Below are 15,400 nucleotides of genomic sequence, written 5' to 3' on the forward strand. Positions count from 1 at the left end.
GGGAATCACAATGTGTATTATAAATCACATTTTTTATTGTAGATCTGTTTTTTTACGGAGTTATCAACCTTATCAGTTTCAAGTGAAATTTGTTTGCCAGGCCACTTTTCGCACACTTCTCCTCAGCAGGCTGGATATAAAGCATTGTCCCACCCACAACAGCAACCAGAGACTCAAATCAATTGTTTTTTTTTCAAGTACAGTTGTAGCAACAATTTGAAATCATTTACAGCCATTGCCTGTTAAAACTTAAAAAGCTAGGAGGCTCAAACCTTAACTGGCTCATTTTACCTGATGGCCCAATTTACCTGATGTCACCCTAACAACAAGCATAGTAAACAAAACACTAACACTGAGGTAGAAAAGCAGCCTGAGCTCCTTGTCAGTCATCCTGTCAGTGGTTATTATGGGCTAGATGTCAGGGAGCAGCCGGGGGATGAGGGGGTCTCAGCTCGTCTCCTCCTGAACCAACATCTAGTTGACATGTGGCTTCGATGCTGACACGTCGCCCTGACAACCGCTGTGTCAGAGTGAAACACTGAGTTCAGCTGACTTCATCCAAAACCTCAGATCCTAGGCGGCTATAGAGAGCATACTCACTTTCTCAATGCTGGTCTGGTACGGTCAGACAACCTCACAGGACACGGCGCGGCTGGAGAAAGTAGTGCGTGGAGCCTCTAGGACTATCGCCTGTAGTAACCTGCCTGCACTCACATCACTTTACTCAACCAGACTCATCAGAAAGGCTAACAAGATCATAGCAGACCACTCTCATCCGGCTCATCATCTCTTTAATCTCCTCCCATCAGGCAGGAGATACAGAAGCATTAACAGTAAAACATCACGCTTCAGAGACAGCACCTATCTCCAAGCTATAGGACGAATCTCCTTGTTGTTTACATTCTACTTCCGGGTAGAAAACCAGCTGTAATGTGAACGAGATCAATAGTAGGCTAACCAACGAGAGTTTAGCTATATATCATATTTTTCAGGCCCTATCACCGTTTAGACAAATCTGAAATGATTGAAGAAACATTACTATTTCTGTGTGTGTGTTTTGTGTTGCTATGTGTTGTATTTATTCAGTTTGGGGGAATCACAGGCTGTGTTCGAAATCATCCACTCACTCCCTCCCTCTCCACTACATCATGTACATGATGTAGAGAACGACGGGAGGAGAATTCAGACACTAGACGGTAATTTTCTGGACGTGGTTGCGTCAGCTGATGCTCCAGGTGTTAGTGTGTTAGCGTGTTAGCGTGTTAGCCTACTGCTGTGACGGAAGCAGACGCGCCGAGAATCATGTCAACAAACCATGGACGTATGAAACAAACCGGACACATAAAAAATAAAATAAGAAAAACCGGACACTTGCGGGAACATTTGAGGATGTGATTCTGTGTGGTTGTGTTACTCGGACAATAAACTGTTGAAATATCGGAAGTTTGGTTTGGTAAACTACTGTTGTGTGTCCCGACCGTGAGCCGTTAGCGGCTCTGTGGCTATGCTCTGTGGCTATTAGCTTAGCTCGTCAGATCGTATTTACTACATATTCTACTACAGTTTCTTAATTAGATTGATTTAATGCTGCCTGTTAATGTTCGGATGCTGCTGCCCAGCTCCTGCTGCTCAGGCAAACGGAGCGAAGGCAAATATGTCTGAGGAGTTTTTTTGGTAAATTGCCTTAATAAATCGTAGCTAACATGCTAATTAGCTTCCTCTTCTTCTCTGGCAAAACACGACCGCATTGCATTGTGGGATACGGGAGTAGAAAGTAGTGTACATCGCTTGTTCACTCAATTTCGCGGTGCATTGTGGGTGTTTTGTCATCCACTACATAGTGGATGAAATTAATCGCGGAGAATTCGAACAACACTACAAAATGGCGAACACACTATATAGTGCACTACATCCGTGATAGGGGGTGATTTCGAACACAGCCACAGTGTCTAGAAAGCATCAGTGGCTCAGCTGACAGGGACAGCTAACGGTAGCTAAGCTAACGTCGGTAGATAAGCTAACGGTAGCTAAGCTAACAGCAGGACGTCAGCTGTTAAAACCCTCCCGTTGTGGGACACGACATGAAACTACTCCAGTTAGCTCAGTCATGTTGGAACTCAGATATCCGCTGGAGAAAATATTTTTTCATGGAGCGTTTATTGAGTCACTGAGTTATTAAAGTTAAACAGGTAGCTAACCGTTAGCCCGGCTAATCTATGATAACCATGACTAATTACAAAAATGTGCACACAGAAATAGTGATGTTTGTCCAATCATTGGTTTTATAAACTTTACAAACATCAGATTAGTCTAAACGGTGATATAGTGACATGAAAAATTTGATAAATATAGTGAAACTCTCGTCCGTCACTATTGTTCTCATGCTGGTTTTCTACCAGGAAGTAGTTGTAAACAACAAGGGGATTCGTCCTGACTCATGAACTCACACTGACTCGCACTAAGCACTGCACTTTGCACCTATACTGTGTACATGATGTCGCTGGGTACTGTTCCCTGTCATTTGTCATTTGTAATTTGTATTTTGTAATTTATTCTGTCCCCCGCATGTGTTTTTTCATGTGGTGTCGTGTCGTGTTATATGTATTCGAGAGCAAACCAAGACAAATTCCTTGTCCTGGTTGACATGGCGATACATTTTCTCTGACTCAGACATCCCAGCCTCACCTGGGGCCTCATTTATCATTGTGGATACACCTTTTTTTACACCATTTTCCCCTCGTTTTGTGCGTACGCACTTTTCTCCGCCAAATTTGGGATCTATCAAGCCAAAACCTGACGGGGAAAAGTGCGGACATTTACACCCATTTTGACCCTGGCGTACCGTGATTTACGCCTTTTCTGAGGAACAGGAGGAATTGGCGACACCGTTGCTGAGTCAGAGAACTGCAGTGTGAGAGGGAGAGAGGAGCGGAGTACATTTAGAAGAGCACAGTAGGATTTTTTGAAGTAATTGTGGTAGTGGTGGAACGTTGATGCTGGCAATCCAACCCGCTCTATAATAACACTAGGCTATATGTTAATTGATAAACAGAGCGGATTGAGGATTTTGCTTTTTTGCTTTTACACACTCTAGTGTGACGTCCGACAAGGATCAAACTCGCCAAGTTTAAAAACACACCGGCAGCAGCGCACACTGATCTGCAGCCTAGACTGTTATTATTCTGTCACCTGAGTTAACGAGGTGCACGTGTGTTTGGAGCTGACGAGAGGAGAGAATAAAGAGTGAGACAACGCGGCCCTGAGGAGGAACTATGAAGGACTCAGCTGTAATGGAAAATGACCTAAACCGAGTCCAGTAGAGCTGTAACTGTGTAGTGGAAAGCAGCAAAGTAATGGTAACTATCGTGGAAATCCTGCTTATTGTTTTAACATCTAGGTGTAAAAAAAAAAAAAAAAAGTTTTTCTGGGATAAAGGGGCAGATTACATGAGATTATTCTTCTTTCTGCTCCTGTTTGTTGAGATTTGGGAGGTTTTTGTTTTTATTGTAGCTTATTAAAATGCAAGATCATTTTTCTGACTGATTTATTGTCCGATGTCAGCGTGTATGTAGTTCCGCTTCTTTCCCCCGCCCTCCGCCCTTTGTCTTCGTTGTCACTTTGTTGTCACTTTGTAGCCGCTCCACAGAGCACATGGCTAATTAAATATGCACGTGCTGACCATATATAGTTGTATATAGACGTTCCGGGGGTGGAGTAAGAGGTGTGTTCACGTGTGCACCATTCTTGGGTCCGGTGTGATTTATTGTGGAGAGTTGTGCGTACGCACAGTTTGATTGATCTGAAAAAGGTGTAAATATTTAGGGTGTATGCCATTTTCGTCTTTTCGCCGTACGCAAAACTTTAGTAGCAGTTTTACACCCTCTTTGATAAATGAGGCCCCTGGTCTCTCAGGTGAAGGTGAATATGAGTTTCTCTTTGGCCCACGTGGCACCAGCAGCTGGACTGGACTGGACTCTACTGGTCCTCTCTTTTACTCCTTTCCCACTGGTCAAGAAACCGGTTTAAACCCGCTAACAACCGGCTTCTGGTGTCAGTGGGAAAGGAGCCAATCGGCTTGCAGTGGGAACGCCAGACCCGGGTCAACACGCTAATTTACGTGATGACGCTGATCGTTACGTGACGCCACGTCCTCCTCCTCCTTCTTTCTTTCTTTCTTTATTGCGATATTTCTTTCTTTCCCCCGTCTTTCTTTCTTTCTTTGTGTTTGTTTGTTTCTTTTCTTTCTTTCCCCCGTCTTTCTTTCTTTTTTTGAGTTTGTTTCTTTCTTTCCTCCTGTCTTTCTTTCTTTTTTTGTGTTTGTTTCTTTCTTTCACCCCGTCTTTCTTTCTTTCTTTGTGTTTGTTTCTTTCTTTTCTTTCTTTCCCCCCGTCTTTCTTTCTTTTTTTGTGTTTGTTTCTTTCTTTCCTCCTGTCTTTCTTTCTTTTTTTGTGTTTGTTTCTTTCTTTCCTCCCGTCTTTCTTTCTTTCTTTGTGCTTGTTTGTTTCTTTTCTTTCTTTCCCCCCGTCTTTCTTTCTTTTGTTGTGTTTGTTTCTTTCTTTCCTCCTGTCTTTCTTTCTTTTTTTGTGTTTGTTTGTTTCTTTCCCCCGTCTTTCTTTCTTTCTTTGTGTTTGTTTGTTTCTTTTCTTTCTTTCCCCCCGTCTTTCTTTCTTTTTTTGTGTTTGTTTCTTTCTTTCCTCCTGTCTTTCTTTCTTTTTTTGTGTTTGTTTCTTTCTTTCCTCCTGTCTTTCTTTCTTTCTTTGTGTTTGTTTGTTTCTTTTCTTTCTTTCCCCCGTCTTTCTTTCTTTTGTTGTGTTTGTTTCTTTCTTTCCTCCTGTCTTTCTTTCTTTTTTTGTGTTTGTTTGTTTCTTTCCCCCGTCTTTCTTTCTTTCTTTGTGTTTGTTTGTTTCTTTTCTTTCTTTCCCCCCGTCTTTCTTTCTTTTTTTGTGTTTGTTTCTTTCTTTCCTCCTGTCTTTCTTTCTTTTTTTGTGTTTGTTTCTTTCTTTCCTCCTGTCTTTCTTTCTTTCTTTGTGTTTGTTTGTTTCTTTTCTTTCTTTCCCCCCGTCTTTCTTTCTTTTGTTGTGTTTGTTTCTTTCTTTCCTCCTGTCTTTCTTTCTTTTTTTGTGTTTGTTTCTTTCTTTCCCCCGTCTTTCTTTCTTTCTTTGTGTTTGTTTGTTTCTTTTCTTTCTTTCCCCCCGTCTTTCTTTCTTTTTTTGTGTTTGTTTGTTTCTTTCCTCCTGTCTTTCTTTCTTTTTTTGTGTTTGTTTCTTTCTTTCCCCCCGTCTTTCTTTCTTTTTTTGTGTTTGTTTGTTTCTTTTCTTTCTTTCCCCCCGTCTTTCTTTCTTTCTTTGTGTTTGTTTCTTTCTTTCCCCCCGTCTTTCTTTCTTTTTTTGTGTTTGTTTCTTTCTTTCCTCCTGTCTTTCTTTCTTTTTATTTGTTTGTTTCTTTTCTTTCTTTCCTCCTGTCTTTCTTTCTTTCTTTGTGTTTGTTTGTTTGTTTCTTTTCTTTCTTTCCCCCCGTCTTTCTTTCTTTCTTTGTGTTTGTTTGTTTCTTTTCTTTCTTTCCCCCCGTCTTTCTTTCTTTTTTTGTGTTTGTTTGTTTCTTTCCTCCTGTCTTTCTTTCTTTTTATTTGTTTGTTTCTTTTCTTTCTTTCCTCCTGTCTTTCTTTCTTTCTTTGTGTTTGTTTGTTTGTTTCTTTTCTTTCTTTCCCCCCGTCTTTCTTTCTTTCTTTGTGTTTCTTTTCTTTCTTTCCTCCTGTCTTTCCTGTCTCTCTATCTGCTCCGTCCTCCTGCTGACTGATGGTCTGTGTCTCTACATGAGTCTCATTGATTTTTATCCACCTGGTTTTGTTTTGTTTTCATCTTTCTCACGACTCGACAGACGTCCTGTTGTTGTTGTTGTTGTTAGACTCTTCCTCCTCCTCCTCCTCCTCCTCCTCCTCTTCCTCTTCCTCCTCCTCCTCCTCCTCTTCCTCCTCCTCTTCCTCTTCCTCCTCCTCCTCCTCCTCTTCCTCCTCCTCTTCCACCCTGTGCTCTCAGCTGTATTATCTGTCGATGACGATGACGATGATGATGATGATGATGATGAAGGTGGTGATGATGATGAAGGTGGTGATGATGATGATGATGATGATGATGATGATGATGATGATGATGATGATGATGATGGTGATGATGTCACCGTGTCGTGGCGCGAGGACATTGTGTTCAGCCAGGTGAGAAAATCTCGTTACCGTGGCGTCCGCGGCCCGCTGCTGAATGATTTATCTCTGGGTAAAGGTCGCCACGGCAATGAGCGATGGGATGTCGGCAGGCGGGGAGCCTTGCAGCGGCCGCCCGTCGCCATGGAAACACAAAAAATAGAGTTAACTGTCACCCTGGTCGCCGTGACGTCTGAGTCACTGTGAGGAGAAACAAGAGAATTACACAGTTTAATAATAATAATAATAATTAATAATAATAATAAATGTTATTTATAGCGCACTATATATAGATATGTCCATAAATAAATTGTTTTATTTTGTTATTATTATTTAGTGGTGGACTAGATTAGACTCTTGCTATATGTAGATATAAGAGAGGAATTATAAGGCTACGAAAACCAAACAGGTTTTATTTTATAGTGATTCTACACTTATTCAAATATATTAATGGGTAGTATATTATATTCAGATTTTAAGGACGGAGCGTCTCTCTGCTGTGAAACATAAAAACTTTCCAACAAGACATTGAAAACATTGAACTCATTCCCTGATTTATCCCTGAAACCTTGTTGAGTGGAGACAGAGAAACATCTGGAGGAACTGCACTGCAAAAACTCTAAATCTCTCCAAGAATATTTGTCTCATTTCTTGTCAAAATGTCTCATTTCTAGTCAAAACTAATCTCTTTCCACTTAAAATAAGACTCATCACCTAAAAATGAACTTGTTTTTAGATCATTTTCACTTGTTTCAAACTAATTTCCACTTGAAATAAGTAGAAAAATCTGCCAGTGAAAGCAGTTTTTTGTGCTTGTAATAAGAAAGAAAAACTTGCTCCACTATCAGATTTTTCTACTTATTTCAAGTGAAAATCTGCTTGAAAGAAGTAAAAAGTGTCTAAAAACAAGCTGCTTTTAATGTGATGAGTCTTATTTTAAGTAGAATGAGATTAGTTTTGACTAGAAATGAGACAAATATTCTTAGTAAGACTTTGAGTTTTTGCAGTGTGGATCTTTAGCATCATTATTATTATTATTATTATTATTAATGAGCTGAAGGACGAATGAATCTCCCCGTAGAGGACGATGTACAGTATTTAACTGTCCGTGTGAGCAGCAGCTGAGCCGTGTGGTGCAGCTGCTGTTGGAACTGATCTGAGGTCTGGATGTAAAACTGAGTAACTGCTGTAACCGACCGAGTCCAGCCCATAAATCCTGTTTCCTGTCGGCTTCACCTTCACCAAGGAGACGAGAGGCGAGAGATGAGAGCACATTAGGAGGGAATGGGAGCAGGTCAGGAACTGGTAAAGGAGGAATGATGGAGAGGGAGGAGGACGGAGGGATTCAACGTGGACGACACTTCACTTTCCAGGTTTCTTTGGCCAGTTAAAGGGACAACCAGGAGTTTCTATTTGGTTATAAAAAGTCTGATATTAATGTGGATGAATCTCCGTTACCACTTGTTAATGGTCCATTTTAGATAAATCTATGGTTTTGTCTCTATGGTTATTTTGTTATTATTAGTGGTGGTGGAAATGCTGGGCGAGCCGACCAGCGTTTCTTTACTTTCGGTTTCGTGGCGAGTCATGAGAATAACGCCGCCGAATCTCCGTTTATGGTGGGAACTACGACGGTATGTGATCGTCTTCCAACCTCTGACTTTCATTCTTGATGAATGAAAACATGAGTCTGTCTTGCCCCGGTCAAAGAATTCCACGGTGCGGAGGCTCATAAATGTAGTGTGGAAACACTTCACTTTTACAAAACTCGGACAACGAGGAGTTTTGGGAAAGCAAAGTGTTTCCTACTACATTTACCATGAGACTCCACGCGTGCGCACGGTGAAATTCTTGGACCGGCGCAAGACAGACATCGTGCCAAGAATGTTTTCATTCATCAGGAATGAAAGTCAGAGAAATATCTTTTAAAAATATGATTAGCAGCTAGTAAGAAAACCGTAACTCAAAGCTGGCTACAGACTAAACCTCCAGCAGAGTCAGACTGGATCAATATTGGGACTAATATCCAAAATATGGAAAGGAGATGACCTTTTCCTTAAATCTACAGACTGATAAATATTTGCACTATTGGGAAAAATGTAGGGATGTCCGATATTGGAAATTTGCCAATATCCAATAACCGATTTTTTCCAAAATTAGAATTTTCTCAACATCGACGTCGGACGCAAAATAGCCGCGGAGCGGAGCCAGTTTCCTTTCGGTGCCGTTAACCGACTGTGTCAGATGAGCCAGAGCGCACACCTCTGTGCCAGGCTCGCGCTCTGCAGCGGTTTGTGTTTATTCATCTTAACAGAGCACGAGAGAGATTAACACACACATTCACACAGGCAGGCAGGTGTGCTCTCTGTCTGGCTCATTGAAACATCTTATCACTGGATGCTATGAGTGACAGGCGAACAGTCAGTCATGTAACAGCTGTGTAGTTACGTTGCAGCACCACATGCCTGTATGTTAACAGAACAGCTGCAGTAAGAACACCTGGACTATTATTGTGAGTCTGAATCAGTGACAGCAGTCGTTAAGTAGCAACGGTCCACCACTACTTAATTCACTATGAAGGCACGTTATCGGGTTTTCATTATCAGCAGAAAAACCGATAACGATATGGACAGATATTACATCTTTATGCTAATATCGGACATCCCTAGAAAAATGGATTGTGTTCATGTCCAAAAGAGATGCTCATTGAGCCGTCATTGTATTTGTAACTCCACCAGTATAACGTCTGAATGAATGTCTAGGTGACCAACTGTTTGTTCTATGTCTTTCTGTATGTTGTCTGTGTTCCTTTTATAAAAATAAAGTACACAAAAAAAGGAAAAGAATTAAAGTCAGAGGTTGGAAGACGATCACATATCGTCGTAGTTCCCACCATAAACGGAGATTCATACGGCGGCGTTATTCTCATGACTCGCCACAAAACCGAAAGTAAAGAAACGCTGGTCGGCTCGCCCAGCATTTCCACCACCACTAATAATAACAAAATAACCATAGAGACAAAACCATAGATTTATCTAAAATGGACCATTAACAAGTGGTAACGGAGATTCATCCACATTAATATCAGACTTTTTATAACCAGATAGAAACTCCTGGTTGTCCCTTTAACATTGCACTTTATTCTCCAGCTGCTTCTGTCTGGTTCTTTTCTCTGTTGTCATGGTGTCAACTGAAGAGAAGAAATGACTATAATCTTCATGCTTTTATAGAGAACAGAACGGCGTGCTTGACAGAGTAATGGATGATAATGATCAGAGTCTTTGATGGACAGTTAATGATGATAATTTAGTTTGATAAAGTTTGTTTTATATGAAGCTCTGCTCTCTGTGAGATGAGCCGGCCACAGGTTTGTCTCTTCTGACCTTAAATAACCACATTAATGACTTCCTTCCTAGGAAATAATCATGTAACATTACAGACAGAGTTGTTTTAGAGTTGTTTTACATGGAAGTAGTTCAAAATATTTGCTTCATGTGTCATAATTTTGCATAATTAATTATACAGGATTACCTCATAGCGTGGTGAATGTGCAGCTCACAACTTGTCCACCAGAGCGTTGTGGAGTTGTTGGATTGTGTATTTGATGAGTTTGATGATGGAGAGGGTGAAGTATCGTTCACCTCCGCTCTGTTGCGTTAGCTGAGCAGCTCACGGCTCTGCCCCGCCGATCTAAAAACAGCTTGCACTGACAATTAAAGGTGATGAACCTACTGCTATGGCTATAGGGCTCAGTGACACCACGGTGCGTTCACTGACGCTCCGTGTTCCAGGACGCCACCCAGGGGGGCAGATCTGATGTCAGGATTGGGGGGGGGGGGCTCATACCGTGCCGCCACGGGGGGTTCGCCATAAATCACAACTCAGAGTCTCAGCATATCATTCATAAAGTCCTGCACAGGGAATCATTTATTGTGCTTTTACCTTTCTTGTTTATTTGTCCTAAACAGCCAACAGCCGTATCACTCATAGACTGTAGTCAGAACGGCCGTAGCACCGTGACGTCCTCCATTGGTTTGGGGGAGTCTGTTTTGTGCCGCTACTACGGGGGTTTGAACGGCGCCATGTTGGATTCTACTGCCATATTTGGAGAGGTGGAGAACCCGCCCACTGGCCTCGAAGCAGCGGTCTCCGGACCTGTCACTCAACGGTTCTGCGCCCTAATTGGCCAGAACCTTAAACCTAATAACAGTAAAACGGTAGAGTTTTAAAAAAAATTCACCCCCCTCAGAGTGTGTGTGGGGGTAGAAACTATCGATTGAGACCAAAAAAACGTTCTGACACCAGGCTTTTAACATGTTTATTGAGGATGTAAAGGTGGTGATTTTAACATGGGGGTCTATGGAGAATGCTCCCTTCTGACACCAGCCCCCAGAGGAAGAAGAGGGGATTGCAGCTTCACTTCTCAGACCAACAACTGCCCCCTTGGTAACACTGCTGTTATTGTAGTAAATTATAACTTAAAGGGTCTCAGACATGTAATATCTGCTCACGTTCTTATCTTTCTCCTCCCGCCGACCCTCCCAGATCCCCAGTTCTTCTCCCCATCTTCCTTTTCTCCCAGTGTATGGAACTTTATACATGATTAATACACAGTGACAATAACAACATATAGTATAAGAATATAAAGAATAAGAATATAAACTATACATAATAAAATAGTAAAATATAAAGAACAAACTATACATAATAAAATAGCAATAGCAAATCAACTAAAATGTGATGTGCAAAAGTTTATACAACAACAAATGTTTCACCATTTCAACCATTTCTTTTTAGATGCGAAGAATGTGAAGTCTGAAAACACATTTGTTCAATTTTGAATAGTTTGGGGTATTTTTTATTGGGGGGGACAATTCATGTTTTTCAGAAATTGGGGGTGCGTGTGTGTGTGTGTGTGTGTGTGTGTGTGTGCGTGCGTGTGTGTGTGCGTGCGTGTGTGTGTGTGTGTGTGTGTGTGTGTGTGTTGCTCTCTCTGCATTAATAATAAACTCCATCAGCAGATGAACATATTGTTGTTTGTTTCTCTGTGTGTGTCGTCTCTCTCTCTCTCTCTCTGTAGGAATGAAGATGCGATAAACCAGATGGCGGTCGCCCCCTCCCCCACCCCCCCTCCTCCCCCTCCTCCCCCCACGCTCAGCCCCGTCAGCACCGAGGTAACAACACACATCTTCATGCTTTAAAGCAGGGGTATCAAACATGTGGCGTGAGGGCCAAAACCGGCCCGCGGGATGAATTTACCAGATGTAAAACATTACATAGAAGACAGAAGAGGCATTATGTTGTTGAAATTGCATGTGTTTTTCTCAAGAAATTTCAAGTTGGTCATAATATGTTTTGTAATAGGATAGTTCCTTAACGTAAACATCTTAATAAGGCGCTTCTTTGCACTAAAACAAAGAGAAAAGGTTAGAGGTCTTATTATTTATAGGATATTATGCTGTTATTTTACCAGTCTGGCCCACTTGAGATCAAATTGCACTTAATTTGGCCCCTGAACTAAAATGAGTTTGACACCTCTGCTTTAATTAAAGGGACATTGTGTAGGAATTCCTCCCATCTAGCGTTGTGGTTGTATATTTTTCATGCTGCATTCAGGTGAAATTGGGCAGACGGCAGACGGACATAAACAAGCCTCTATGTAAACAAGTGGTCCGTCAGCACGAGGCAAAACAATAATACACGTGACAACATGTTGTCATGGCGATGTGGTATTGTTTTACCGTCTTTCTCTGGACTTCTGTGACTAAAATGACATCTGGTTTGTTACTTAGCGACGGCCGTCTGCCCGACTGCAGGTGAATGCAGCATCAGTGTTAACGCTCCATTCCTCCTCACTGCGTTACCGCGGTGACTGTTCACGGACGCCACCTCCACCTGAGCCGAAAAAAAACTTGGACCAAAAATAAAAATGTCTTCAAATTTAAAACCTCACAGGCCATTTTGAAACGTTTTTAACCCGCGGGGGGGTTGTCGAAAAAGAGCCGACAGATATGGAGCTTTAAAGGGATAGTTCACTCGAAATTGAAATTTCCTAACTCATTATCTCCTCCTCCCCCTCATGTGGACTAAGGGCTGGGAGAAGTTTCAGAGTCCTCCGTGGCTTCTCTGAGTTACAGGGGGTCTCGGCGTAGCAGTGCATGTCCATATGACGGTTGCTAATGGATACCAACTGTCTTCGTAACAAAAAGACACACCAAAAAACATCCAAATACCTCCATGCTGCTCCTATGTAATGTCCCTCTGGTATTGAAGCCCCGAAATGCGAAATTGTCCCGAAAAAAATTAAATAAGTCTATATTTTAAGCTTGTTTGTAGCGGAAGCTCCTCTTCCCCGGGAAGAGCAGCATGGAGGTATTTGGCACGGAGGACTCTGAAACTTCTCCCAGCCCTTAGTCCACATGAGGGGGAGGAGATCATGAGTTAGGAAATTTGAATTTTGGGTGAACTTCTCTTAAACCAACACTAAGGAACTTTTCAACCTTCATATAATATTTTCATAACTTTTGTGATGGTACATCGACTTACAACAGGTTGAATGACACCTCTGTCGTGGCCTGAGGGGGTCTGTATCATTATGGTCTGTATCACCTTCACTGGCACTAAGCAGCTTTGAGGAGCATGGTAGGAACCCGGCTCTCACTTAAGTTTCACTTTCACTTTCGCGAGGAGGGAGCAGCGATGCGGCACCTTTCTGTCGGATTGTGTGTGTGTGTTTACTGAGAAATGATCGGCTGGAAACAGAAACTTAGTTTGGACGTCTTCTGTTAATTTCCATGCACCAGGAGATCAGGATGTTTACGGCGCTACGTGCTAGTGCTCATGGGAAATGGAATCTTCCTTCAGGCAAAACACTACCGCTTTGGGCCACTGGTGCCGCCAAACTCAACCAAAACTGAAAGTTCTTTAGTACTGCTTTAATGTAAGGATGTAAATACAGGACTGTGTAAAGTGTGTGTGTGTGTGTGTGTGTGTGTGTGTGTTAGTGTGTCTCTGCAGCTCCTCCCGGTGGCCCCGCCCCTCCCACGGATCGAGCCCGCCCCCCCGACAGCCTGCCCCTCCCCCCCGGCTCAGACACAACGGTCAGTCAGTCAGTCAGTGTAAACCTGTGATGTCACTGTTGGCGGTTTCACACTGGCAGCGCTCCGGCGCGGTTCTGGACGGCGGGAAACCGTAACCATGTTATATACAGTAGCTTAGTAAAATAAAACTTAATGCAGACTGATCGGTTCATTGTAAAACATTTATTTATTTTTGTAAATTTGGTGATTTCTGTACAGACAGAGCCCCGAGGCAGCGCTGCTCCTCTGTCCACACGGGAAGCTTCACTTTACATTCAAACAAATAATGCTACTGCCACACTTGTTAGATTTCATCACTGAGACCAACATTTATCTCCTAAAAATAATTAAACCAGCCGGTGGTAAACCTCTAAAAACCTGCGGGTAAGTTAATTAGCGATGGTTTTCTCCCCCGGGATGACGACGGAGGTTGGCCGGCCGAGCAGCTCTGCAGACCGGCTGCTGTCTCTGTGATGTCCCGGTCGCTGCAGAGCTTCACTTCTCTGAAAAACATCGGAGCAAACTTCTAAACAGCCGTCGTTTGGATAAACTGGCTGTATATTTGGGATCTAAACAGTTACTTTCTCACATGAAAAAATATTAAAAGTAAGTATTACGGTAAGCCGGTGCATATTCTCATTTGCCCAGGTCATAGTATTTCAAAGGAGGTTAAATCGAAGGCAACTGGACTTAGTTATTTGTCTAGGAAGACGTTTCACCTTCATCCAAGAGGCTTCATCAGTTCATGTAGCATCTGACCAGGCTGGGACTGGTCCAACTATCTGGTGTGGAGATTCACTATTTAACCTCTTGTGTGGGCGTTCACAAGGGTGATGATGTCACTGGTTCCCTTTTGTGCTCCAAGTGCCAACGACAGTCGTTTAAATGACTGTCTTTGGTGGAAAGTTGGCTTCGACTTCGTTAGTGCCCTATGTTGTTATAACGACAGTCGTTTAAATGACTGCCTTTGATGGAAAGTTGGTTTCGACTTCGTTAGTGCCCTCTGTTGTTATAACGACAGTCGTTTAAATGACTGTCTTTGATGGAAAGTTGGTTTGGACTTCGTTAGTGCCCTATGTTGTTATAACGACAGTCGTTTAAATGACTGTCTTTGATGGAAAGTTGGTTTGGACTTCGTTAGTGCCCTATGTTGTTATAACGACAGTCGTTTAAATGACTGCCTTTGATGGAAAGTTGGTTTCGACTTCGTTAGTGCCCTCTGTTGTTATAACGACAGTCGTTTAAAGGACTGTCTTTGATGGAAAGTTGGTTTCGACTTCGTTAGTGCCCTCTGTTGTTATAACGACAGTCGTTTAAAGGACTGTCTTTGATGGAAAGTTGGTTTGGACTTCGTTAGTGCCCTATGTTGTTATAACGGCAGTCGTTTAAATGACTGTCTTTGATGGAAAGTTGGTTTGGACTTCGTTAGTGCCCTATGTTGTTATAACGACAGTCGTTTAAATGACTGTCTTTGATGGAAAGTTGGTTTGGACTTCGTTAGTGGCCTATGTTGTTATAACGACAGTCGTTTAAATGACTGCCTTTGATGGAAAGTTGGTTTCGACTTCGTTAGTGCCCTATGTTGTTATAACGACAGTCGTTTAAATGACTGCCTTTGATGGAAAGTTGGTTTCGACTTCGTTAGTGCCCTATGTTGTTATAACGACAGTCGTTTAAATGACTGCCTTTGATGGAAAGTTGGTTTCGACTTCGTTAGTGCCCTATGTTGTTATAACGACAGTCGTTTAAATGACTGTCTTTGATGGAAAGTTGGTTTCGACTTCGTTAGTGCCCTATGTTGTTATAACGACAGTCGTTGAAATGACTGTCTTTGGTGGAAAGTTGGTTTCGACTTCGTTAGTGCCCTATGTTGTTATAACGACAGTCGTTTAAATGACTGTCTTTGATGGAAAGTTGGTTTCGACTTCGTTAGTGCCCTATGTTGTTATAACGACAGTCGTTTAAATGACTGGTGTCTGTCTGGAGATAGGTGGTGTCTGAGACCTCCTCCCCTGTTGAGTATTACGGTAGTTTGCTGTTTCGGAGAGAGCCGTAGCTGTGTTTACTTCCGCCTGTGTGACGCGGAATGACGTCCTCCCACTTTGGTTCCTCTAACTGGTGTAAA

At 42.3% G+C, this 15,400-nt stretch overlaps 1 protein-coding gene across 3 annotated transcripts in view; it reads left to right on the forward strand.

Annotated features, from left to right (window-relative positions):
• Positions 1-15,400, forward strand: part of patj (PATJ crumbs cell polarity complex component) — a 193,416-nt gene that overhangs the window by 145,503 nt on the left and 32,513 nt on the right. For all 3 annotated transcript variants that reach the window (XM_085775262.1, XM_085775264.1, XM_085775265.1), the window contains exons 31-32: positions 11,277-11,370; positions 13,201-13,296. In XM_085775262.1, coding sequence (XP_085631388.1) covers positions 11,277-11,370; positions 13,201-13,296 — 190 coding nt within the window. The remainder of the gene's footprint in view (positions 1-11,276; positions 11,371-13,200; positions 13,297-15,400) is intronic.

This window comes from Trachurus japonicus, chromosome 4, assembly GCF_045865225.1.
Source record: "Trachurus japonicus isolate A0001 chromosome 4, Traja_1.0".
Lineage (NCBI taxonomy): Eukaryota > Metazoa > Chordata > Actinopteri > Carangiformes > Carangidae > Trachurus > Trachurus japonicus.